This window comes from Hemibagrus wyckioides, linkage group LG27, assembly GCF_019097595.1.
Source record: "Hemibagrus wyckioides isolate EC202008001 linkage group LG27, SWU_Hwy_1.0, whole genome shotgun sequence".
Classification (NCBI taxonomy): domain Eukaryota; kingdom Metazoa; phylum Chordata; class Actinopteri; order Siluriformes; family Bagridae; genus Hemibagrus; species Hemibagrus wyckioides.
Window position 1 is genome coordinate 15937059 of NC_080736.1, and position 27500 is coordinate 15964558.

Below are 27500 nucleotides of genomic sequence, written 5' to 3' on the forward strand. Positions count from 1 at the left end.
AGCTACAGAAGTCTGATCACTTACACACACACACACACACACACACACACACACCCGACAGCATCATCACTCACTTGTCCTCCAGAGAGCTTCTTAGCACTGTCGTACAGCTCGTCTATGTGCGATGTGAACGACTGGAAATCAGGAATCACAAACTTCTTCCTGAAGGCCTGAGTGAGCAGCACAATGTTGCTCTGGACACATCTACATCACACACACACACACACACACACACACAGATAACATCTGAAATAACAATAATTGTGTACATCATCATCAAACTTCATAATTTCCTTTCCAGCTCTACACTGGACTGTCTTCTTATAATAATCATTTTTACAGTCATATGTCTCTCGATATAACACTGAAATCTAGCTGGCTTAATTGCCCAGAACTTGACTATGAATTTTTATATAACAGGACACTGATAAATATACACCGATCAGCCACAACATTCTGATCACTGACCGGTGAAGTGAATAAGACTAAGTATCTCCTCATCATGGCACCTGTTAGTGGGTGGGATATATTGGTCAGCAGGTGAACATTTTGTCCTCAAAGTTGATGTTAGAAGCAGGAAAAATGGACAAGAGTAAGGATTTGAGCGAGTTTGACCAGAAGGGTCAGATTGTGATGGCTAGACCACTGGATCAGAGCATCTCCAAAACTGCAGCTCTTGTGGGGTGTTCCCGGTCTGCAGTGGTCAGTATCTATCAAAAGTGGTCCAAGGAAGGAACAGTGGTGACCCGGAGACAGGGTCATGGCCGGTCAAGGCTCACTGATGTACCTGGTGAGAGAAGGCTGACCCGTGTGATCCGATCCAACAGACGAGCTACTGTTGATCAAATTGCTGAAGAAGTTAATGCTGGTCTGATAGAAAGGGGTCAGAACACACAGTGCAGGACGGGTCAGGGCACAAAAACACAATATTAAGCAGGTGGTCATAATGTTATGGCTGATCAGTGTAACTACTGCAGCACTGAACAGACCAACTCTACAGCTAAAATAACTCCTTTATTTATAATGTTGAGATCATGATTACCCATATGACTGTATTACGCAATGTCTACTCTTTTGTTTATTATTGTTTGTCATCATGGTTACACTCCAACATGGAGAAAGCCACAAGGTCTGTACAGTCTCATGATTCAGCATGATCATGAGAAAAATCTCACATCATGATGTCTGTGCTATAATGGGTTATGGTTCAGAATTGACCTAAACATGCTTTAAAAAGAAAAAGAACACCGTCGCTGTCTGTGGATGGAGATGAAGCACTCGTCTGACTTAAAGCAAAAGGAAGTGACTCAGCACCCGAAATCCTTTTTTTAGCTGGTGTGCATCATCATGTCTTCAGTGAAACTAACAGTATAGCAGTGAATAATCATCACAGCGGCGGAAGCTAAGACTACATTCTGTATTCTGGTGTACTCAGAGGCAGCTTAAAAGCAGAAGAGAGCTCTGAGGAACGGTTTTGTTTCTGCAAAGAAGACGGCATGAATATTTACACACTGAAAACCTACCCTTAACTTCCAACACCATCTAACAGAATAATGTTCTCTATGGAGAGCTAGTAATCCAAGCTAAAAGGCACAAGTGAGTATTTGGGCATTTATTACTTTAACCAGCACTTTTTCTGTACAATCATAAGCTGTAAATTTCCTGTATAATGTTTATCCCTAACTGCCTAAATAAACACACAAATTTACACATTGACCTAACATATGCTAATATTTGCTAACCCTCAAAAACTGTATTATAAAATGTATTAAAGTCATTACATAACCGCTGGAGACTGCACACCCTGTAATCCCACCATCACAAACCGCCAGATGGAGGATTTCAGCAGAAAGCTTTATACACAAACACCTCATCTGTCAGTGACTTCCTGCATCTGAATCCTGCCAGCCAATCAGAAATGAGCATCATCATCCATCTGGTGTATTTAATCATTTATAAATATAAACTGGTCACTGGTTTTAACATATATAAAGGATAATAGAGTCCTGGATGACATCATGCTTTTGGTGTTAAACATTGAGGTCACACTCACACACACGCACACACACACACACACATGCGCTGCATGCCTTACCTTTTCTGTTACCTGCCTGCCTACCTGCGCACACACACACACCACACCACACACCTGTCTCTTACCTGCCACACCTACCTTTCTGTGCCCCACCTGCCTACCTACAGCACCTACCTGTATGACCTCTGTATATTGCCTGTCGCCACCTGTAGCCTGCAGCCCTGCCTTACCACCTACCACCACCTGTATGTGCATGCCTGCAGCCTACTAACCCACCTGCCCATGCTGTGCCTGCATACCTGTATCACTACCTGCATACCACCTGCCTGTGGCCTCTGTGTACCTGCTTGCCTGTGCCTGCGTACTCCTGCCTCCAGCCTGCAGCCTGCCTACCTATGACCTTAACTCCTGTATGTGTACCACCTACTTGCCTATACCTGTATCTGACATTCTGCACAGCCTGCCACCTCCTGTGGCCTGCTGTTACCTCTTGTCTTGTCTTGTCTGTGGTGGTGTGTGTTTACCTGTAGCCCAACTCTTGTGTGACACCTGGCCTGTGACATGCATGTGTCTGCAGCCTGTATCTGTGCATCCTGACACCCACCCATAGCACAGCCACCCCTGCACACCACCTTGCTCCTGATCCTGTTCATTCTTTGGCCACCCATCTGTGTGTGCCTCCTGTGTGCCTTATCTTAGCATGCTTGTGCCATCACTGTATGTGTGCAACTCTACTTTTATCACTCATGCTGCACTCATGTGCACATCATGTATGCCCATGTGGCCTGCATGCCTTCTGGCCTGCGTAAGCCCACATCTGTATGCTGGCCTGCCGCCCACCCTGCCCATGAGCAGCCTCCTGCACCTGGCCTGCATCTTGCACCTGCATGCAGCGCACTCCTGCATGCCCAGCACACTCCTGGCATGCTGTGCACTCCTGTGCACCTCCTGCATGCGCCTGCTCCTGCATGCGCCTCCTCCTGCATGCCTCCACCTCTGCGCACTCCTGCATGCGCCTCCTGTGCCTCCTGCATGCACCTGCGCATCCGCGCACCTCCACCCATACCACCTGTGGCCTGCGCCTGCCACCACCTGTGTGCCTGCTGACCTGCCTGTGACCTGTGGCCACCTGGCCTGTGTGACCTGGCCTGTAGCCCTGTGACCTATGTATTCCTGTTTGACACCTGCATTCCTGGTGACCCCCTGTAGACCTGCAAACACCTGTGACCTGGGTGTCTTGTGTGTTGTGTATTCAGCTCTTGCCCTTTTTGGCCTGCCCACACCAACATCAACACATCATGGTCAGTGTCTTCCACATACCTATTGTGCCATCACTGCATTAGCCATATCATGTGTGTACCTGCATGCCTGCGTGCAGCCTGATGCTATGCCAGCACCTGCAACCCTGTATGTGACCTCCTGCCTCCACTCCACACCTGCGTCCTGCATGCACACTCCTGCATGCATGCACACTCCTGCCTCCACTCCACTCCTGCATGTACCTCCTGCATGTGCACCTCTCAAGCCCTCCACACACACTCATGCAGCACCTCTGCCTGTCTGCCACACCCTGCATGCCTGCCCAGCTGCCTACAGGCATACATACACATGCCTTAACCTGCCCTGCGCCTACCTGCCCTGCCTGCACCTCCTGCATGCCCCCACTCCTGCATGCAGCACACTCCTGCCTTGCATGCCTCCTGCATAGCTGCGCACACTCCACCTCCTGCCTTGCTCCTGCGCACACTCACTGCATGCAGCACTACGCTCTCCAGCACACTCACACTCATGCCCAGCACACTCGCATGCATGCACTCCACCACCCTTGCTGCTCTGCATGACTCACTGCATGCCTTTTTATGCAACACCTGTGCCTTTGCTACCTGGCACACCTGCACTCACCATAACCTGCATGCATGCGCACTGCCTTTTCTGGCGCGCTCTGTGCCTTGCGCTCACTGCCTTGTGTGCGCTCCTGTGACATGCCAGCACTCTGCGCTGCCTTTGCTCACATGCCTTTGTCTGCTGCGCTCCTGCATGCGCGCATCACGCTCGTAGCATCACCCAGCGTATGCGCATCCATGCAGCACTGCGCATCTCTGCGCATCTCACACCTCTCACGCACCATGCCTCCTCCTGCATACCCCACACCGCGCCTGCATGCATGCGGCCTGCGTGCCACCCACACTCCTGCCTGACATGTGCCTGCCTGCATGTATGCCAGCCTGCTCGCCACGCATGCACTCCTGCATGCATGCCTTCCTGCCCATGCCTGCCCCTCATGCCTGCATGCTTGCCTGGCCATGCACCTCCTGACCTGCCTATGTATGCGCTGTACATCCTGTGGGGCCCAGCACACGCACGCTCGACTGGCGCACCCCTCCTCTTGTGCCCAGCCTGCTCCTGCGCACTCCACCTGCAGCAGACACCTGCATGCAGCCCCACCTGCAGCGCACTCTGCGCCAGCGCTCCACGCTCCTGCGTGCGCGCATCACCTGGCCACGCTCATGCGTGCCCACTGCGCACGCATCCACGTGCGGCCCCAACTCCTGCCCATGCGCCTGGCGTGCACCTGCGCAACGTGGCATGAGCCTGCCTGTGACGTGCATGCCCATCTGCATGCGCTGCCTCACTGCCGTGTGACACCTGCGTGCAGCGTCTTTGCTGGCAACGCTATCTTCCTGCCTTGTGTGTGACCATTAACGTGCCTGTTTGCCTGCTGTTGCGCATAGCCCACCCATCACCTGCTGGCCTGCGTGTATGCTGCGCACTCCATAGCATGTGCCAAGCACATCCTGTGGCCTGCACCTGCCCTGTTGGCCCTGCTGATCACCTGCTGTGTGGCCCCTGCGTACCTCCTGCATGCACAGCCCGCAGCTCCATAGCATGCGGCCATCTGCATGCGCACACTCCTGCATGCGCCCCTGCATGCCTGCATGTACCACCTGCATGCGCATGCCTGTACCTGTGACACCACACACACTCACTCTGCCTGCGCGCTCCTGCCTGCTCATGCGGCACGCTGCACCTCCGCAACATGCAGCACCTCCGCGCGCACCACCTCCTGCGGCACCTTTCATGTGCCACCTGCCTTCCACCACTCCTTGTGCCACCTGTGACCTTTTACCTGCATGCAGCCTGCTCATGCCCCCATGCATCCTGCGACAGCATGCGACACACTCACCTACATTGCTCGCACCCTTTACCTGCGTGTACCTCACACGCGCGTGCGCAACTCCCTGTGCCTTTCCGGCACGCTCACCTGCCGGCACACTGCGTGGCATGCCAGCACGCTCCTGCGGCACGCTCCTGCGTGCGCGGACACCATCACCTGCGCACCTTTCGTGCGCACTCAGCGCTCTGCGCGACGCTCACCTGGCACACCTGCGTAGCATGTGCGTCCACGCGCGCTCCTGTGCACCTGTCGCGTCAGCCACCTGACACCACCTGCGGCCTGTATAGCATGCTGGCACATCCTGCGTGCCTGACTCCTGCATGCTTGTGCATGCGTGCACTCCTGCATGCGGCCTGCGTAGCATCCTGCCCTCCTGCGCACACCTCCTGCGCACCTGCATGCATGCTGACATGCCTGCATGCTGGCCCTCCTGCGCGCTCCTGCGCTCCTGGCTAGACACTCCTGGCATGTGCGCTCATGCAGCACCTGGCACACCTCCTGTGCCTCAGCGACGCGCTCATGTGCTTGGCCTGCATGCGCCCTGCGCCTCCTGGCACCTCACTCCGCCACACAGCGCACTCCTCACCATGCACCTCCTGGCTGCATGCGCACCTCTTCCTGCATGCCTGCCTGCAGCAACACAGCACACAACTCCTGCCCAGCACCTGCCAGGCTAAGCTGCATGTGTGACCACGCTCCTGTGCATCAACATGCATGCGACACCCATCACCTGCGGCACGCTGGCCAGCACCTGCCGGCACACTCCTGGCCACCCTCTGCGTGCATGCAGCACATCACCTGCACCCCCTTTCATGCGCACCACACGACACCGCTCACCAGCGCCACACTCACCTGCTTGACACCTTTCGCCAGCTTTTTGGCACTCCGCTCACCTGGCACCTGCACAGCCAGCATGCGCACGCTCCACCAGCATGCTTATAAACCTGACACCTGCTATAGCGTAGCATGCTATCCTGCCTTTACCTGTGGTGCACCTGCCTGGCACACACATCCTGCATGCAGCATGCACCTCCAAGTGCATCTTAACCACCTGCATGCTGCCTGCATGTGATCCTGCGCCTCCTCCTGCACCCACCTGCCTTCGCTGCGCTCCCTGCGCACACTCCACCTCCTGTACTCTTTTACCTCCTGCGCACCTGCACTCCTGGCACCACCTGCAGCACACACATCACACACCACCTGTATTGCCTACCTGTACCTACCCATGCCTGTGTTTGCCTCAGCACTCATAATGCATGTGTACTTGACCTCTGTTGTTACTGCTGTCTTAAACACCTGCTGTGGCCTGCATGTGACATCCTGCGTGTATTATCATACTTTTACCACCCACTTACATATGCATAGTACCCACCTGCCTGCTATCTTTTCACACACCACAGTAACATGTGTGCCTGCCTACAGTGTATATGTGTTTCTGCCTGTGACCTGCCTGCACCCACCACCACCTGTATGTGTTGGCCTGCATGTGTTACCTGCCCACCTGTAGCCCTTACACCCTGTGTCTTGTGTGACCTGTGCCACCACCATGTGACCTGTGTTTACCCTGTGTTTACACCTGTACCACCTGTGCCTACTGGCACATGTGGCCTGCATGTGACAGCCTGCAGCCCTGCCCAGCCTAGCACACTCCACACCTCCTGCCTGCGCTCTGCCTGCGACAGCTGCTCCTGCATGCCTTCACCTGCACCTACCTCCTGCATGCCTTTGCCTGGCCACCACCTCCTGTGCCTGGCCTACCCCTCTGTCTTGTGTGTGGCCCTCTTGTTTGTCTGCCTGTACTATCCTGTATGCATGGCAGCACCCTGCCTGGCCTGCCTTGCCTGTGGCCTGTATGCAGCCTGCACATCCTGCCTGCCTGCCACCTGCCTTTACACCACTCATACCTGACTCCTGTATGTGTGTCCTGTGTGCCCACTCTGCATGCCTGACCTGCATCACTGCACATGCATGCTGCAACTCCTGCATGGCCTGTCTCTTTGCTCCACACACCTTTCAAGCCAACGTGGCGCATCATGCGTAACGTGGCCCTGCGTCAACCCGACCTGCGGCCTGCGTGCGACACCCAACTCCTGAACGTGCATGTGCCTGTGACCGCACCTGTATGTGTGCATTAACGCCCCTCCTGTGTACCTGTAGCGCAACGTGCCCTGCATGCGCGCACTCCTGCATGCCCACACGCTCTGTGCAGCCTGCTCTGCGTGTGGCACGTCCTGCATGCACCTCCTGCTGCGCACTCTGTGCACCTCCTGCATGCTGCCTGCTCATGCCACCTGCTGCCTGCTCTCAGCACCTCCTGCACCTGCCTGTACCTACCACCTGCAACCACCTGACACCTGGCCTAGCCCACCTACTGCCTGCCCAGCCTGTACCACCTGCCTGTATACCTGTTGCCCCTCCTTGTCATGGCATACCTATGACCTCTTGTCTGACATCTTATATGATGTAACCCTGCCCCTCTGCGCCTCCACCTGGCCTGCTGTGTGTGTCACCTGCATGCCACCTGCATGCACTCCTGCATGCCAGCCTGCAGCACTCCTGCCTGACCTGCATGTGGCACCATGTATACCTGTGATGCATGCTGTACCTGTAACCTGGCATGTGGTGTTACCTGTCACACACTCACCTGGCTCCTGCGTGGCCTTGCTCCTGCATGCATGCCTTGCTGCTCCTGCCTCCTCCCATCTGCCTTGCAGCACTCCTTGCATCTTTCTCAAGCACGCTCACACACCCCTTTCATGCACATCACCTGCACATGCTGCCTTACCTGCGTGCAACCTGCCTTACCTGTGACATGTGCCACCTGTACCACCATGCACCTGGCATTAACATTTTCTGCAGCACACCTGCATTACCACCCTGACACACCTGCGCGCATCTGTGCGCGCATCCTGTGCGCGCTCCTGCATGCGCGCATCTGCGGCACCGCGCACTCCTGCGCCTCCTTGCATGCACTCCTGATGCGCCCCTGCAGCCTCTCAAGCACCTCTGCACCTCGCACGCCTGCGCACCTCCACCTCCACACACTTGCTCCAAGCACTATGTAACCTGTACCTGCCTTACCTGCACCTCCTGTGCCCATGCGCCACCACCTGGCGCTCCTGCGTGCTTGCGCTCACTGCATGTGGCGCTCCTGCATGCAGCACACTCCTGCATGCGACACCCACTCCTGTGCATCCTGCCTTTGCTCCTGCTTGTGCCTCTGCACGCGCAACTCCTGTGTGCACATCATGCTGCACACTCAGCACACTCTCACACACTCTCCACACCCAAGCACCTCCTCCCTGTGCAGCACCCTTGCCTGCAGCACCTGCCCGCTGCAACCCTGCCTTCACACACTCCTGCCTTTTACACCCCACTGCCTTGCACATGCAGCACCTTTCATGCACGACACCGCTCCTGCCTTGCCATGCCTTCCTGCATGCAGCACCTTTCATGCAGCCTGCATGTAGCATATGTGCCACTCACCTATGACCTTTTACCTGCATGCATGCAGCTGCCCTTCTCCTGCATGCAGGCACACACCTGCACGCTGTTGGCACACTCCTGTGCAGCGCCTCCTGCGCCCTCCTGCATGCCTGCGCTGCCTCCTGCATGCCCTCCACACACTCCTGCATACGCCTCCACCTTTCATGCAGCACACTCGCCTCCTGTCTGCCACCTCCTGCATACCTTACCTGCCTTGTCCCCCTACTGCATATAAGCCTAACCACACCTCTGCCTTATCTATGTAACCACACCATATCTTTGCCTACCTCATGTCACATGTAATGTACATACCCCATACATGTTCATGTTGTCTTGTTACCTGTGTTGTACCTGTTCTTTCTGCCCATACTCACCTGGCAGCCTGTATGCATCTTGTACCCAACTCACATGTGTATGCAGCACACTCACCTGCCCACCTACCTAAGCCTGTGACCATTACCTATGACCTACATATAACCTCCTGCATGCATTGCCCATCAAGCACACCTGTATGACACAGTTCCTGCATGCACACAACTCATAGCATGCCTTTGCTTTTTCATAGCGTGGCGTATGCATGCGTGCGTAACATACCTGTATGTGTAGGCACCTGCGTACATATCCTGCGGCACTCCTGCGGCGCAAGCGCTCCTGCCCTCATGCACATCACGCACACACTCCTGCATGCGCGCATCAACATGCGCACCTGCCTCTGCGTGCTCATGTGCACCACCTGTACACATCTTGCAGCCACACCTGTGTTTGTACCTGCATGCATCTGTGCCTCATGCGCTTACCCACTCCTGCATGTGTCAGCGCCTCCTGCTGCCTGCTCATGCATGCCTGCTGTGTGCCTCCTGCATGCGTGCTGCCCAACTCCTGCATGGCCACCACTCCACCTGTGACGCACCTGTGTGTGCAGCACATCTGCAGCACACTCCTGCATGCGTGGACACATCACCTGTGCCTTTCATGCCTGCTGAGCACTCCTGCGATCACCTGCAGCACACTAGCCAACGTGCGTGCATGCCATGCCTCCTGCCATCACCAGCCTGCAACTCCTGCCTTCAACGACACCTGTGCCTGCCTGTGTGCCTGCGTGTGTCTTGTGCAACTCCTGTGCCTGTGTTTGTGCAACTCCTGCGTGGCCTGTGCGCGCGCGCTCCTGCGTGTGTGCCCATTTGCATCCTGTGTATTGTTTTCCTGTGTGTGTACCTGCATGCAGCCTGTACGTGTGATCTGCCTTTATCTGTGGCCACCTGTGTGTGTGCAGCATGCCGTATGGCGCTCCTGCGTATACTCCTGCACACACTCCTGGCACTCATGTGCACTTTCATGCACACTGCACACCTCCTGCACCTCATTGACTCATGTGTATGCTGGCCTGCGCCTCCTGCACACCTCCACACACCTCTGCCTCCTGCAGCACCTCCTGCAGCCTCCTGCAGCCTCCTGCATGCACTCCTGCGCCTGCACAGCACTCATGCTGCATGTGCAGCACCTGCGTGCCTCTGCCCTTACCACCTGGCACCTGCCTGCCTGCATGTATGCCTCCACCATGCCTCCTGCATGCCCACTCCACCCCTGCAGCACACTGCATGCATGCCTGCCTTGCCTCACCACCCTTATCCTGTGTGCCCACTCACACATACCTTTCATGCCTTTACACACACTCCCTGCCTCACCTGGCACACCTGTGTATGCCCCTTTTCCTGTCTTGTACACTCCTGCATCTTGTTCCTATGACGTGAACCTGCCCTGCCTTGTGCCTTTACCCAACTCCTGCCTTGCACCTGCATTTTACCTGACCTGCCTTTTGTGCACTCACCCAACATGCCTTGTGCGCACACTCTGGATCTTTGTACCTGCCTTGCTCTTACCTGCTGTGCCTGCCTTAGCCTCCTGCGCACACTCACCAGCACACCTGCCTCTTGCACTCTGCCTTTTATCTCTGCTGCATCACATCCTGCGCCTGCATCCTGCAGCACACCTCCTTTACCTGACACACCTGCACCTACACCTGTGCTATATGCAGCACCTCCTGTATGTACATGCATTTGCCTCCTCTGTGTTGCCACCTGCATGCCCCTGCCTCTTGGCCTGCTATGCGTCCTACACACTGCCTGCCTGCAGCACCACCTACTGCCCTGCATCAAGCACCTCCACACTCCTGCCCACTCCTGCAGCCTCGCACCTCCTGCCTGCACACCACAGTGCACCTGCACCTGCCCACTCAACACCCACACATCCTTACTCTGTGCCTACTGACATGTGCCCACTCCTGTGTTGTGCCACTCCTGTTGCCACCACTCCTGTGTTGCCTGCTCACCACTTGGTGGCTGCCTTTCCTGTGTGCTTGTGCCCACCTGTAGCCTGCTCCTGCATGCATCTGGCACTCACACCAGCATGCCCTTGCACTCACCCAGCATGCAGCACGCTCCTGCATGCACACCTGCCCATTGCACCACCTGCATACTTCTTGTACCTCCTGCCTTACCTGTGTTGCCCACCACCTGTACCATACAACTCCTGCCTTGCCTGCATAATGCATGCATCCTGTATGCATCTGTAGTGGCCTGCATGCAACCTGTGGCCTGCATGCGTCTGCTTGCCTCTGTACACTCCTGCACCTGCATGCCTGCACATGCATGTGGCTGCGCCTCCTGCATATAGCATCCTGCGCATCTGCACTCCTGCCTGCTGGCCTCCTGCATAAACCATACTCCTGCAGCACTCACCCCACACTCCTGCCTTTACCTGCTCAAGCACCATGCATGCCTTACCTCTGTGACCTCCTGTGACATGTGCTCTGACATGGCACTCCTGGCGTAGCACTCCACGCACTCCACGCACACTCCTCAGCATGTGTACCTGCCTTGTACCCTGCCATGTACATCCTGCATGTGCACTCCTGCATGTGACATGCAACACCCTCGCCTGCCTGTGTGCCTTTGCTCTGCATGTAGCACGCTAAGCATGCTGTGCCCTTTCATGTGCCCAGCACCTGCATGCATTTCTGCCTTTTCACCCCGCTCCTTGACCAGCGTGCGTGCGACACTCTGTGCCTGCCGGCATACCTGCTTGTGCAGCCACACCTGCGTGCCATGCGACGCAACTCCTGCCATGCAACTCCTTACTTGTGCAGCACGCTCACTGCCGACCACCCTTTCATGGCACACCTGTACCTCCACGCGCAGCGCCGCCTTTGCTCCACACTCCTGCGCACCTGCATGCGCACACCTGCATGCGCCTGCATGCGCACCTACGCCGCCTTGCCTACGCCACCTTATACGCACACTCCTGCCCATGCGCACACTCACACGCCGCCTTGCACACTCATGCGCACACTCACGTGCCCGCGCACCTCATGGCGCACACACACACACACTCTGTGCAGCACCTGCGCGCCTTACCTGCATGCCCATGCGCACCTACATGTATTGACCTGCCTTACCTGCATGCTGCGCTGGACTGACCTACGCACACTCACACACACTAAGGGATTTTTGTCTGTGAAACCTCACAGTAACCCAACACTGCTGAATATTTAATACTGAGTTCTGAGCAGACGCAGACGGCGCGGCCAATCACGTGTCTGGAGCTGAGTCTGTGATTAATAATGAACAGTTCTCTTCTGAGGGAGTGAGATGGAGAGTGAAAGATCTTTAACACCAATTCAGAGCTAAAGAAAGGTTTATTATGATGTGTCTCACACACACACACACACACACACAGAGAAATGTGAGTGCTGTTACTTTTTAAAGAGGTGTCGATCCAGAGCTCCATCAGACGTGGTCTTCAGTGTGATCTTCAGCATCTCCATACACTCCTTCAGACGAGGATCTCCTGTACGCAGACCTGTCGCTTTCAACGCCTACACACGAGAGAGAGAGAGAGAGATATAGAGAGAGAGAGAGAGAGAGAGAGAGAGAGAGAGAGAGAGATAGAGAGAGAGAGAGAGAGAGAGATGTTAGAACAGTTCTAGAATACGGATTAATGTGGGGTGCTCATTATGAAGAGTCCATCGAGTTAAGTGTTTGTTGGAAGGGTTCTAGAATGTGGAAGGTGCAGTTGAAGGGTTCTAGAATGTGGGAGACTGAGTGGAAGGGTTCTAGAAAGTCAGAGGCTCAGTGGAAGGGTTCTAGAATGTGGGAGACTGAGTGGAAGGGTTCTAGAATGTGGGAGACTGAGTGGAAGGGTTCTAGAATGTGAGAGGCTTAGTGGAAGGGTTCTAGAATGTGGGATGTGTGTGTGTGTGTACCGTAGTAAACTTGTGTGCTGGGATTTTATCTTGGCCCTCAGCAATGGTGTAGAAGAGCAGATCCTCCAGACTGGGCAGGATTCCTGCCTTCCTTCTTCTGGAGATGAAACACACACACACACACACACACACACACAAAGAGAGCGAGTGAGAGTAAGGTCACACACTTGAGACAGGACTTGTGTATCAGTCAGCAGGACATGAAGGTTTTTTTCATGTAACACTGGAACATAAACAGGTCAGCTTTTCTCTCAGACTGTCAGTGAGGATTAAACCGGTCAGTGTTGATGTAGTGAATGTATCGAATGTGTGGTCACTGCTCTGTCCAGATGGCAGTGTTATCATGGTGACATTGTGGGAATGTTAGACACTACAGGTCTGGGTATGGATCATCACTGACACTGTGAGGGAGAAGATGTGTTAGAGTGCTGGAGACACAGGAACTGCAGAGGAACCAGCCTGAAAACACACACTCCATCATCCAGTCCACCTCAGTGCTGCAGTGCATTGTGAGATAGCTGAGGAGTGGTCCTCCATGATGGGTGGGTGGGTGGGGCAAAACTAACAAAGAAAAGAAAACAAAAAAGGATGGAGCTTCTTTCTCTGGGGAGAAACATAGAGACGCATCCCAGAGAAGATCAGTCACACTAGAGAGCAGAACTGGAGAAGAACTTAGGGAACAAAAACCCTCACTCTGTGTATTTATAGACAATACAACACAACACCTCCAGCAGAGGTTCCACAGTTCTCCTGATCTCATTTTTACTAATAACTATATGAGCCCAGGCAGAACCGCAGCAGTGCATTCTGTCCACCGGGGAAAACGCTGTGATGTCATCACAACACACCACACGGGCTAGACCTGAACTCCTGACCCACAGGACATGTGTCTGGGATGTGAGCTCTGGATGACTGGGAGGATCTAGAACATGGAATGTTTAATCTAGGGTTCTAGAGAGCAGAATGCTTGTTAGAAAGGCTCTGGAAAGTGGGAGACTGGGTGAAAGGGTTCTAGAATGCGTATTCTAGAAGGAATGTTAGAACAGTCAAATCTAGAACAATTGTGGGGGGTGGGGATTCTAAAAAGCAGAATTCTAGTAAAGGATGAGTTCTAGAATGCAGGATGCTAGAACACGAATGCTGAGAGCTGTGTTGGTTGCAAGGGTTCAAATGTTGACGGCATGGCAGCAGTGTTCTGTGGGATGACTGGCTGAAGGGTTCTAGAGTGCTTGTCATAAAGGTTGTAGAAAATGCAATATTTCTTGAAAGCATTCTGAAATGTCTAATGCTTTTTCAGAGGGTTCTAGAACAAGGTCAGTTGACACGTGTGGAAGTGGAACGTGTCAGAAATGTTCTAGCGCATGGAAGTCTGGTTGGAGAGATTCTAGAACAGGTAATGGCAGAAGGGCATGGGGGTGAGGAGGGTTCTAGAATACATGAACATGGAAGGGAAGACAAACACAAACAAAAGAAAAACTAAACAAAAAATACTTACAGAACAAATGCAAAAGTGAGCAGATCGATCATCACAGGGAGGAAAAAAACACACAGCATCAATGAAACATTCACTCATAAAACGAGCATGTGACAAAATCTTCATCATCATCATCATCATCATCATCATCGTGGTCATCGTCATCACACACTGCTCTGGAGCTTAACAGAAATACAGTGTAATAAAGAGTTAGTAGAATAATACAGATACTTTAGCATCAGTGCTAAAATAAGCTACGCTAAGCCTCCACTTCCCCGAAGTGAACATCCTGCTGTCTTCTGCTAATGGGCAGGTCCTTCTTTCATTCACTCACACACACCCACACACACACACCCACACCCACTCACACACACCCACACACACACCAGCATCTATACACAGATGCAGAGGATACACTGATGACCTTCAACAATCACAGAGAGAGAGAGAGAGAGAGAGAGAGAACAAGCTGTCTCTCTCCAGGGATTCACTGGCTGTGTGTGTGTGTGTGTGTGTGTGTGTGTGTGTGTGTGTCAGAACAGGTTCCTCACTCATTCCTGGACTTTGGAGCTCTCCAGAAGGAACCATGGTGCTGCTTCTGGTTTCTGAAACGTTCTGCTGCTTTCAATCCTTCACACATTTCAGTAGAACCATATCTTGAGGTGTTTGAGGAACATTTTCCAGCACGTGTGTGTGTGTGTGTGTGTGTGTGTGTCAGAGATATTGATGTTTAAACTAAAATAGTTGGAAGAAAATGTCCAAAATGGCGTCGATCTTCAGTTAGTCAGCGCTAGCCTACAGAGCATCACCTACTTAAAACCCAAAGCAGTAGCTAACAGTGAGGAAATCTTGTTAAATGAATGAAATCCAGTTCAGGAGTGATTTATTTCACAATGTTTTGGATTTAAATGGATAGTTTTTTTCACTAAAGGGAGAAATTGTGAGTGTGATTTGTATTAGACCTGGACAATACGATATGATGTTAATATCGTGATCTCCTGACTGCACTGTAATTATTATTATTTTACTGTAAATGATTAATGGTTAAAAAAATGATAAACCACTGTCAGATCTGCTATATGAATGTGTTCCAGTCGCCATTTATTAGATAACCCGAATATCGTGATATCGTTATGCTTGCGTCACATCGCTTAGCTCTATTAGCTATATGCTAACTAAACTCGTACTGTATAAATGAATGAACGGACTCGGGTGGTTAGCATCACTAGCACTGTGGCGTATATTACTCACTTCTCGTTGGCTGCATCTTTGCCGTCTTTCGGTTGACCGGCGCTCGTGCACAGATAACGGCGGCATCCTCGGGCGGGCGCGCGCGCCTCCGTCCCCGTGGCTGATGTGACATTGTCGCGAGCGGCTCGTGTGGTATTATCCCTGGCGATACCGCACAATAACGGACTCGTCCGGTTCGGTTTGAGCAGCTCCCTCAGAGCTAGCGAGCACCTGAACGGCAACATGACAGTCTCGCGCTGCTCACGGTCTTTATTCTCTGCAACCGGAAATCACGAGAACTCTCTTGATACTGAATCTAAAACCCCTCCGATTAATCCAGCTCGGCTTTCTCCGGCTCGGCTCGGCGCGCTAGGATGTTCCTGACTGGAGGAGATCGGCGCGCGCACGCCCTTCTCGTATTTCTATTGGCTTGCGTCGGTCCATTCGCGTCGCCGATTGGCTGAATCAGGTGTCACTCATTTATAATGCGGAAACGCTAAAAAATAGAGCCTCCCGGCAAGACGGGAAAGCTTCATACAAAGAGAGCGGTGAGGTGATGTGAGGAGTGGAGAGAGCTCAAACACCTCAAACAACACTTTATATCTTAAAATAAACTGACTGATATTAAAGAAATGCCGTATGTTAAATCATGTTTATATATTTAATCAAGCCTTTATCGTTTCATCGTGAATAACTGAAAGCCAAATCCATTACAAAGGCACACTTCTGATCTAGCCTAATGCTAATAAATAAATAAATAAAAAAATATATATATGGTGAAGAGACCTATTTTATTAACTATTTTATATAGTTTCCTCAGTTTTGATTAAATCACATTCTTGTTTTTCTTTTACAAGCTATTCTGCAGTGATTTGTCTTGATGTTTACATGTATTACTGCTCCTCATATGTTCCTGTCTGATTCTTAGCATTTTGAGCTACTTTGTATAAAAGTGCATTAAAACTACTTTATTATGTTACAAAAGCAGTTCCTGACAGACTTTATACCCTTCCACAAAAGACCATCATGGCTCTTTGCTCCGTTCATTAATGCTATTAAAACAAGGAACCGGTTTCAGGACCCAATCCGAGTCTGTTTATAATAGCAGGAGCTAAATCTGTGTGAAAAGAGCGGTCAGATCATATATCATGCTTACTGATGTGCTTTTTTTCCATCACTAAATGAATGGAATATAGTTCAGACATTTGGTCATCCATCAGTACTGATGAGAAGAAACCGTGAGCTGGAGGTAAAGAGGAAGAACGTCTCAGAAAGAGGAAGTTCTCCAATGACTCAGGAGTTATTTTGACATCAGATCTATCAGTTTAGGAATCACCTCTACTGACTCGGTCAGCACACACGATCCTCCTCCTGTGGAGCATCGGATCAATGACCTTTTCTACTTTATATAGATACATCTAGAGGGACAGAGGACCAAATACAGATCAGATCTGTGCTGCTGTGGTCTGAGCATTTCTATTATCTCATAGAGTGAGGAAAATATAGCTATGGTATAGTAGAAGACAGATAAACATACCATATATATATATATATATATATATTTATTTATTTATTTATAAGTATCACCAGCTGAAATGCAAAACAAAAGTCCAGAATTTAGCACTTTTGTAAAGAAAAGATCTATCTATATATATTATATATTACTAATATATATATTCTATTCAAGAACTTCCTTTGACTGTATAGATCTTTTCTTTACAAAAGTGCTAAATTCTGGACTTTTGGTTTGCATTTCAGCTGGTGATACAGAAATTTAAGGTGATTAAAGACATCTCAGCAAAAAGACAAAAAAAAATTCTCAGTAGTGCATCCTGGATGATGCTGAAGATCTGGCCACGCCCACACGGACACTGGTTTCCGTAGTGATGTCACATTGGTTCTCCTATGGGACTTCCTGTAGATGTTAAGGGTGTGTGTATATGTCCACAGGCTTGTGTGTGTGTGTTAGATGGTGTAGTGGATGTTTACAGTGTGAACAGTAACATCACACACTCAACACTGTACAATGTGCTAGGTGAGCCATGGTACCTCACGTCTGAAAATCTCCATGTTTCACCAATTTCAAATTTCTTTAAACCTTAAAAATTCTATCAGTTATATATAATAATAATAATAATGAATAATTGTGCATTGTGTTATAAATTATTCTCCTATAACAGCAGTGCTTTATTCCTCTTATACCACAGCAATGCAACAATTATTACACTCTTTTACTTATTAAACATCATAAATATTTATTAACTATTTACTGTTGTGGAAAGCTCGTTTTCTCTTACGTTATAGCAGCTATCAACACTCGTTCCCTCACCGGCCTCTCTTTACTCAATCACAACTTCTCATGTTACTGACAAAACCACAAAGAAGCATAAACTCCTCTGTCCTGATGTGGGAAAATGTCCAGATACAGCTTGGAGATTCTGGACACTCCTTTTACTCCCGTGCCTGTGATTGAGGCTGTTGCTATAGAAACGATAACGCATTAGAACAAGCGCATTAAAAGTTGCACTACTGTAAAAAAAAAAAAAAAAAAAAATTAAATCAATTCTTTTGACTAAGACAATCCAGATCTCAGCAGCAGGTGTGTTTACGTGGGTGTGTGTGTGCCCTAACCCTGCTGTGTACACACACACACACACACGTAAACACGCCTGCTGCTGAGATCTGGATTGTCTTAGTCAAAAGAATTGAACCCTGGACTTCAATCCCTGGACTTCAATTCAACCCTGGACGGGAACATATTTACGACTGGAGTTTGAAAACTATTAAAAACAGGACGTTAATAAATTAGAAGACTGATGGTGTTTTCAGTGTTTATGCAAATGATCAGTAATCAAATAACTCTAAGTTATATCAGACATTAAACTAAAAAATACAGGAAATAACTTACAAACAGAGTAACACCCCGGACGTGTGCCGACATATCGACTGCAGTACCGCAATTTCAGCTTATCCTTTTATCACAGTGTGATATCATCATGATAAAACAGGGGCTTCACAAAAAAAAAGAGTCCTTCATGATCAATGTGGTGTTAAAGTGTGTGTGTGTGTGTGTGAGTGAGAGAGAGAGAGCTTGGCTCATGTAGAGGCCTCCTGAGACAGCGCCCTGTCCGGCAGGGTGTGTGTTCTGCTGGGAGAACCTTTGTCCTGCGCTGCACTCCCACGTGACTCAGGAGGGGAATTCTCCTCCTGCAAGTTTGGAGGACAATTATCTGGGTCCTAGAGAGAACCGGAAATAATTTATTTGAAATAAAAATTTTCTAAGCAAAACCTTTCTCCATTATTTACTGTTACACCGTCCACAGTGTGAAGCTTGGTGGTGACATCATAGATTAATAATGACCTTTGGCCCCGTTGGTTGCCTTTTTGACTGACCCCTGCTTTACCTGCTCAGTGAATTTTGGTGGACGGTCTCCTCTAGGCAGCGCCGAGCTGTATTCTTCACATTCTTTACATTGTTCACATTCTTTACAAAGCCAGAATTTAATGCTGACTGAACTTGTTCTTGGTCTTGATGATGCTGTTTGTTTCAGTAACGATCTCTGGGTCTTCTCAGGAACAGGTGTATTAGAGTGAGGTCATGTGACACGATTACACACAGGTCATCTCCATTCAACTCATCTCATCACTCTGAATGGTACCGTAACTAATTCAGTGGTTTCACAGCATCCAGCAGCAGTGAATACTTCTGTAATGATGTTTTTATTTGTAAATCATTTTGCATACTATATTGTTGTTCCTGCTTTGTGTAAATTTGGACATAAGATCTAAGCTCAGGGGGTGTGTATACTTATGCACACATCACACACTTACCTTGCTCCTTCTGATGAAGGCATGAAAGACAAACCCGAGAACACGCATGAATAAAACACGTTAAATAACATCTCTGGTGTTGTTACCCATAATGCCCTGCGTTACCTGTAGAGGCTGGACCTCGGTGTGTGTGTGTGTCTTCCTCATGACGATCAGCTCTTTGATCTGGACGACGGCGAAGGCAATGGTGACCCACGGCGAGACGCTGAGAGCCCAGGCGGGTTTGGCGCCATCCTCCTGCTCCTCCTGGTGCCGTGTTTTCCGAGCCGGAAGTTTAGCCTCCTGTTGGACACTCGGGGTCACCACCTCGGAGTTCGGCATCAGGTCTATGGTTGCTATGGGGACCGGGCTGGAGGGGATGGGGATGTTCTCGGCCAGCATCTTATTCTCTGCGGGGTGAGGAAAGGGATCGTTCAGGACTCGTTATCAGATCGGATCAACTCTACTCATTAACGAGCCCTTAAGAGGACTCAGGGACCGAGACGACCCAGAATGCACTGTAACCTGACACACGCTCCATTTCTGACCAGCAAGAGCTGGGCACAAAGAGTGGGTTATTTAGAGTGTTCATTTACTACTTTAGGTAGTTAGTGAGATATTTAACTAGCACATAGTCAGATAGCTAGTTAGAATAAAACATGAGGGAAAAATATTCATGGTAGCTATGGTTACAAGCTGAAAATATTTATGAATAATTACATAAAAAAGAATAACTTTTTGCTGAGACTGGCATCATCCTCTCTCTCACTCTCTCTTCTTCTCTCCATCTGTCTTTCAGCTTTTCATTTAGTCTCTCTGTCTCTCTTTCATCTCCCCATTTCTCAACCGAGTCTCTGTCCCACTGTTCCTCACTCTCCCTCAGTCTCGCTTGTTCTCTCTCTCTGTCTCTGTCTCTCTCTCCCTCAATCTTTCTCTCTCACTCTCTCTCTCTCTGTCTGTCTCTCTCTCACTCACCCTTGTCCTTGTCCTTCTCAGTGACACTCTGGATGAAGGCGAAGAGCAGAAGGATGACGAGTGAGGCCATTCCAATCCCCCTGAACGTCTCAGCGGGACCTGCATGTACACACACACACGCACACACGCACACACACGCACACACGCACACACACACGCACGCAAACACACACGCACATACACACACGCACAAACACACACGCACACACACACACGCACACAAACACACACGCACATACACACACACGCACATACACACACACACAAACACACACACGCACGCACACACACAAACACACACACACGCACGCACACGCACACACAAACACACACGCACACACACACGCACGCAAACACACACGCACATACACACACACACAAACACACACGCACACACACACGCACACAAACACACACGCACATACACACACACACAAACACACACACGCACGCACACACACAAACACACACACACATACACACACACACAAACACACACACACACAGTTGTTGCACTCAAGAGACAACAGTAAAACTGTGAATAATGAATTGAATCATTTTAAAGATATTCCTGAACTCTCAGACCAGTTTGTGCTTCTAGATGGAGTCCTAAGTATAAATTAACAGGAGCTTCTTTTTTCCACGTCTCCAGTGTTGGAAAGTTCCATAGGAGCAGCTCTGGTGAGTTATCTCACGCCTCTCTAATCTGTGATCTCTATTTACATGATGATTGTAATCAGATGACAATTCTGCACTTGTGAAATGAGTTATCTCCTGTTCTCGGTGACATTACAGCTGCCTCGCCCTGCCTCGGAAATCTCTCCCTCACCAGCCTATGTTATTCCCTCCTGGAACTGGAAACTACATAAACCTAAACTCTCTGTCCTGGAGGTGCTGGAAAACATTTGCTGTTGCTATGGAAACCATAACGTATTAGAACGAGCCGCTTTAATATGAACCTGCACTACTGTCCGAGCCACCGTTACAGAAAACTAATCAACACCTTCTGACTGACCCAGAGATATCCAGGCGTCCACGTATAATAACAAACTCACAACAAATTCTAACATTATAAACATCTACAAACTTTAAACTATATTTTCCTCAGTAGAAAATTCCAGTGTGCCGTTCTGCCTCAGTGCCTCAGGAGAAAACCTCCTACATTCACTCTGAAATAAAGTTAATTAAAAGTAAACGTCTCCTTCATGTCCTCCAGCTGCATTAGAAACGAAAATTAGTCTTGAGTAATTAGGTTTCTATTCTGAATATCTGCTGACTCTGGGGTTTCTGTGCTGTGTGTGTGTGTGAGTGAGAGAGAGAGAGAGACAGAGAGACAGAGACAGAGAGTGAGACAGAGAGAGAGTGAGACAGAGAGAGAGGGAGACAGAGAGTGAGACAGAGAGAGAGGGAGACAGAGAGTGAGACAGAGAGAGAGAGACAGAGAGAGAGGGAGACAGAGAGTGAGACAGAGAGTGAGACAGAGAGTGAGACAGAGAGTGAGACAGAGAGAGAGAGACAGAGAGAGAGGGAGACAGAGAGTGAGACAGAGAGAGAGACAGAGAGAGAGATCTAATGTTCATACCAAAGGAGTTGGCCAGGATGCCCCCCAGCATGGCACCACAGCCCCTGCCCAGACCCAGGTGGAGACCCTGTAGGATTCCCTGAGCCGATGTGCGGAGTGTAGGGGGTACGGCGGCGCTGAGGTATGAGATACACGCTGCCCACACTGCAGCATGGGTCACACCTACACACACACACAAACACAGAAATTCACTCATTTCTGACTAATCTCTAGTGCTGAAAGTTACATGACCTGCTCTGAAGTAACATTCCTGAACACACACAAACACACACACAAACACACACAAACACACAAACAAACTCAGCAAACATATCGCAACCACTGAAAGGCAGAAGAGAAATAAAAACCAGTAGCCATAGAAAATATATAAAAATGACAAAGGTCAGACTTTATATTCCTCTTCCGAACACACACACACAGACACACACACATACACACACACACACACGCCTTCTTTATGGTCTTTATGAGTGATTTTTACCCTGCAGCACCTCCATGGGGAGCACAGTCCAGGCGTTGTTCAGGTATGAGATGTACAGATAGCGGGCTGTGTTACACGCCAAGCCGATATACAGCACCCTGATGGACACACACACACACACAAGTTAAATTCAGTATACAACAATATGCAGCACATATGTATACATTTTGTCACTGCATAAAAAAGATAAGCAGACATACAGACAAGAAGAACTTAAGATCAAGCAGAGAGATAGAAAGACAGACTGGGAAAGAGACAGACAGGAAGCCAAGATACAGAGATAGAAGAGCAGACAGACAGGAAGGCAACAAGACCGACAGACACGCAGACAGAAAGAAAAGCAGGTATAAGTATTAAATAATGAAAACATTTACACTAAGTGAATGAAAGATTAAGCAACTGACACCACGTGTCCTACTGACCTCCCACTGACCTCCTACTCACCTTATATGACCCACCAGCTCGATCAGTTTGTGGCTGGTGAAGTAGGCAGCGAGCTCGGACACGTGACTGAGGATGGAACAAACTCCAAACAGCGTGGGCGTGCCGTTCAGGTCCTGCAGGTGCCAGTAGAGGAAGGTGAAGACGAAGCCGTAGCCGAAGCCCATGAACCAGGCGACGAAGAGCACGGTGCTGTAGCGCACGCCACACAGAAGCTGCAACAGCTCCATGTAGCGAAACTCCTGACCGTCAGGGGGAGCGGCACCGTCCATCCCACCTGAGGAATCCCGCTCTGTCTCACTCCTTGTCCGACCCTCACAATGTCGTACCTCAAACCGGAACTGCGTGGCGACGATCAGCGCCGCTGCCATGAGCACGCCGAAGACGATGAAGGCGATCTTGTAGTTGGGCAGGCTGCAGCTGGCGTTGCCCTCGATGTGGTAGGAGACATGGGTGTGGTCGATCCAGATGCCCACGAAGAGCATGGCCAACCCCCAACCCAGAGAGCCCCACATCCTCTGAAGCCCGTAACGGTCACGGTGTGTACCCAGGTACTGCAAGGTCACCTGGGAAAATAAAAAAAATCACCGATTTAGCATCAGGTATGGCAAGAAGATTGCTAATCAAATGAACTAGCACAGATGAAATTATATGAGGAAATGTAGATTAAAGCAAATTAGTTCCCACAATGGACTACAGCAGGTTACAGTATAAATGATGTACAGAGTACAGAATACCCATAATGCACTTTGTCACATGGTGATGACACACACCGTGTCTACGATGGTGACTGCGGGTGCACTGAAGAACTCTCCGATGATGACCACCAGCAGGATGAGGAGGAAGATGGCCTGCACTTGGTCGGGGTTGTATTCGATTGTATATTTGGGTGGAGGCGTGCTGGTGCTGGTGCTGGGGTTCGGGGGTGTGGAGGTGGAGCTCATGTTACTGGAGGTTGTGGACTGAGGGTGTGTGGAAAAAGTGTGCTCAGGTCCTGCAACAGTGGTCTGGACACCTGAAGCAATGTTAATGCTAGCATTAGTGTCTCGTTTGAATCTGCGCTGAGAACTCAACACTGACTCCTGATTGGATGGCAGCAGGAATGAACTGGAGAAATGTCCAATCAGGTCTCTGCGCTGCCTAGTGTTATTAGCTGACGGATTAGATAAAATGTCTGCTCTAGTCCTACTGGGTGAAGTTACAGATGGACCTACAGTCCCATTGCTGGAGGTTGTAGCCGGAGCTCCAATCCCATTGGTGGAGGTTGTAGCCGGAACTCCAATCCCATTGGTGGAGGTTGTAGCCGGAGCTACAGTCCCATCAGTGAATGTCATATTTAAGCTTAAACTCCCATTGGTGGAAACTACCATGGGTGCTGATGTCCCATTAGTGGTAGCCACAGTTGTGGCCAAAGTTGTAGTTGTGATCTGGTTCTCCAACTTGCAGCTCATTGAAGCTGGTTTCACAAACCCAATCCCACAGTTAAACACCAACCAGCAGAAAACGGAGAACAGCAACACTGCTTTGCCCTTCCTGTACCGGTCAGCCACAACACCCCAAAAGGGGGCACTGCAGAATTCAATAAAGTAGCGAATCCCCACCACCAAGCCAGACTGGAAAGGGTTCATCCCCAGCTGCTTATAGAACACAGCTAGCAGAGGGTGCAGTGAGCCGTAAGCAGCGTAGAAGAAAAAGTAGAACACTTTGGAGACCAGAAGGTAGCGGTTGATCCGCAGGACCATGCCCTCACAGCAGCCCAGTTGGTGTTCGGAGAAAGGAATGGGCGGTTTTTCTGGGTCGGGTTCACCGGGTTCGGGCGGAGGTAGAGTGGTTGGGTCACCCTGGCGGACCTCCAAATGGAGGCGGTTAAAGTCACCAGCGATAGCTTCGTTCCTTTTCAGCTCCTCTTCGTCGTCCTCCAGGATGGCCATGCGGTCATCATGCGCCATGGCCTCTAGATGACGGAATCCTAAAGAAGAGCAAAAAAACAAACATCGTCATAAATCCAGGACTTCAAGATATCGCTGAACACTAGACTTTGACTTGAACTCCTCTTCGGGTCCAGATTCGGGTGTCCACATTTTTTTACCACAGAGCTAACTCACATAAAACACTTAAAACCCAGGACAGATCATCTGATCGCTTTAAAAACGACACTCTCGATCAGTCTTGTGTATTTCTAAAATACATATTTAATGATGACGTGTGGAGATTAGGAAGATGATTCATATAAAATAAAGACACACCCGAGTGATGAGAAGTACGTTTTAACTGCACAAAGAGATGCTAAAAATAAACTGGAGTAGAACCGCGGTGTGACTGACACCGACATCAATGACGCCACTGTCTCCGTGCGCGCGACATACGCGGAAGTGTGTGTGTGTGTGTAGGGGAGGAGAGACGCGTCGCGTGCTTCCGCACTAAACAGTAGCCAGGAGAGAACGCTAACAGCAGCCGGGTTGCCATGGCAACGCCTGCAGCCGCATACTAGCGTACTACACAGTACGAAAAAGTAGAGCGTATTACAAGCAAACAGGACGTTTAGAGCCTTCATGACCTACTTTAGACGTCAAAGTTTTTTTTTCTTCAGATTGATAACATTACAAACCCAGAGATTCCCATCTGAACCGTTTAAAAGTCAGAAATTACTTTAAAATCTGAGGCGAGTAATTAATTAACAAAAAGAAATGACGATCAATATAGTACATAGTTATATAGGAATAGTTAAAAGTCTAAACAGAGAAGATTTTACAGATTTGTTATTACAGTGTAATTAATATCACAGAGATTACCTCAGGCGTCTGTGAAAAGTTTCTGCTCTTGTTACCTCAGGGATCATCCGCCGGTGAGAAGTCAGCTCCGAGCTGCCATTTTACACTCGGCTTTACCACAGGGTTCTGTTTCTGCTCCGCTCGTCACTCACACAGGAATGACACATGTCCAGACATTACTCATTTTTAAAAATAATAATAATAATACTAGTAATAATAATAATAACCGGCGGTGTAGTTCTTTCTGTTAAGGCATTTTCCGGTGTATGTGGCGAGGAGCCAACATTCACCTGCGCGCGTGCTGCGCAAACGAACAACTGTCACGTGGGCGGGGCTTGGAAAGAGAACAAAAACACGGAAGTAGCCGGTGGGGTGGAGCTAAACGTCTCAACTACTCCAACTAATTATAATATTAGTAATACAGTTATAGTTATTTATTTAAATATACTCCTCCTACTACTACTAATAATAATACATTTTATTAAACACACACATATATGTATATATATATATGTTTCTCTCCTAAATTTGTTTTTTAATAGTCCAACTGCTAAGTTTGTTTCAATTAATATATTTTTAGTTTAAGGACACATTAAGCCCCTCCCACCAGCTACTTCCGTGTTTTTTCTTTTACGTTCACGTTTGAAGCCCCGCCCACATGCCGGTTCCTCTCTTCAGTATCATGCCCATCATCGATGAAACCTAATCCAACAAACATAACAAAGCTCCACCGTGGAAACATCTTTAAAAATATTTATTTCCAGTAACACCAATACAGATTACAATCAGATAAATATTTATTTACATTTTACACCTGTGTAGATAAACAGGTCAATAAGTCGATCAATCTCATCTCAACAAAAACAGCACAACTTAATATTTAAGTGCATTATAAACATCATCTCATTTCAGGTAGTTATGAAAATACATATTTCATGCAGAATGTAAGGCAGACCTGAGACAGTTAGACACGAGGAGCTACAGCGTTCCCAAATGATCCTGACCGGGAACTGGACAGTTCTGTGTGTTTGCAGGAACCCAGTCCTCAGCTCACACCTCTCCACTTCACATCCACATCATCACACTGAGGAGCTTCCACTGTACTGTAGACCTCAGCACCAGAACTGACCCAGAGGTCACTGTGGGCTGATGCAGTCTCCATATGAACATCACAACAAATCATAAATAAATCATTTTTAATCAAATAAATAATATAAATAACAACAAACTGCTACATCTGGACTTTATTCCTACAAATCCCTGATCTGTACATGAGAGCTGATCTCACTTTAATAAATGAACACTTCTGGTGATCACGTAAGCTGCTACACTAATTAGTCGCAAAAAAAGACTCAAAATCCATTAAATAAATCAAAACAAACTGCTCAGGTGACTCAAACATGTCAAAAGAGCGAGGGAAGAAATTTAGGAACTAAATTTAAACATTTCAGAGGTTACTGCAGTAGATGGAGGTATCTGTGGATCATGCACAGGTCATGGGATCATGTTTGGTGAAAATGTTTAAAATCTCCAGCGTCCAGCGTGTTCCGGGTCAGTTCTGCGATTCGGTCGAGATCTCACCGACCTCGGTCCAGTGCTTCCCTTTGTTTGTCTTCTTCCTCTTTTTCTCAGCCATGATGATGGCGGCCACCACGGTGATCATCACGGTGACGGTGATGATGAGCACGGTGACCGTTTCAGCGAAGCACAACTCGTTGTCCACGTCCCTCAGTGGGTAATCACGCAGCTCCTCGGGCAGATAGCAGCTCAGGTTGTTGT

At 49.4% G+C, this 27500-nt stretch overlaps 3 protein-coding genes across 12 annotated transcripts in view; all 3 read right to left on the reverse strand.

The window, feature by feature from the left end:
- Positions 1-16144, reverse strand: part of glsa (glutaminase a) — a 27458-nt gene extending 11314 nt beyond the window's left edge. The window contains exons 1-5 of one of the 5 annotated variants that reach the window (XM_058381519.1): positions 15683-15823; positions 14453-14613; positions 12958-13051; positions 12452-12570; positions 75-204 (exon numbers count right to left, since the gene is read on the reverse strand). In XM_058381519.1, coding sequence (XP_058237502.1) covers positions 75-204; positions 12452-12570; positions 12958-13051; positions 14453-14511 — 402 coding nt within the window. In that variant the 5' untranslated portion in view covers positions 14512-14613; positions 15683-15823. Of the gene's footprint in view, positions 1-74; positions 205-12451; positions 12571-12957; positions 13055-14452; positions 14614-15682 lie in introns of all 5 variants that reach the window. The other 4 variants (XM_058381518.1, XM_058381517.1, XM_058381516.1 and 1 more) reach the window with 4 other exon arrangements.
- A 2318-nt stretch (positions 16145-18462) lies between these two features.
- mfsd6a (major facilitator superfamily domain containing 6a) lies at positions 18463-26014 on the reverse strand. Of its 6 annotated transcripts, none has more exons than XM_058381504.1 (8): positions 25778-26013; positions 23724-24919; positions 22954-23516; positions 22510-22607; positions 22029-22190; positions 20447-20545; positions 19598-19881; positions 18463-18898 (listed from the first exon to the last, which is right to left on the reverse strand). In XM_058381504.1, the coding sequence occupies exons 2-8, from the start codon at positions 24897-24899 to the stop codon at positions 18758-18760; spliced, it is 2523 nt and encodes an 840-aa protein (XP_058237487.1). In that variant the 5' UTR covers positions 24900-24919; positions 25778-26013; the 3' UTR covers positions 18463-18757. The 6 variants fall into 6 exon arrangements, with proteins under 6 accessions (XP_058237487.1, XP_058237489.1, XP_058237486.1 ...); XM_058381506.1 differs by having other exon boundaries at positions 18463-18868; positions 25743-26013; XM_058381503.1 differs by having other exon boundaries at positions 25743-26012.
- Positions 26015-26193: 179 nt separating this feature from the next.
- Positions 26194-27500, reverse strand: part of LOC131347465 (reticulon-4 receptor-like 2) — a 2467-nt gene continuing 1160 nt past the window's right edge. Inside the window, 2 exon segments of the mRNA XM_058381524.1 lie at positions 26194-27331; positions 27334-27500. The exon segment at positions 27334-27500 is cut by the window's right edge and continues 1160 nt beyond it. Coding sequence (XP_058237507.1) covers positions 27299-27331; positions 27334-27500 — 200 coding nt within the window. The 3' untranslated portion in view covers positions 26194-27298.

What these genes read in the sequence shown, in the direction of transcription:
- mfsd6a (XM_058381504.1), bottom strand. Translation starts at nt 24,899, where the DNA reads ATGGCGCATGATGACCGCATGGCCATCCTGGAGGACGACGAAGAGGAG. An exon ending in CCCCATGGAGGTGCTGCAGG is followed by an intron (nt 22,191 to 22,509) that starts GTAAAAATCACT and finishes GTGTGTGTGTAG; the next exon opens with GTGTGACCCATGCTGCAGTG. An exon ending in CCGAGGTCCAGCCTCTACAG is followed by an intron (nt 18,899 to 19,597) that starts GTAACGCAGGGC and finishes GGTTCTCTCTAG; the next exon opens with GACCCAGATAATTGTCCTCC.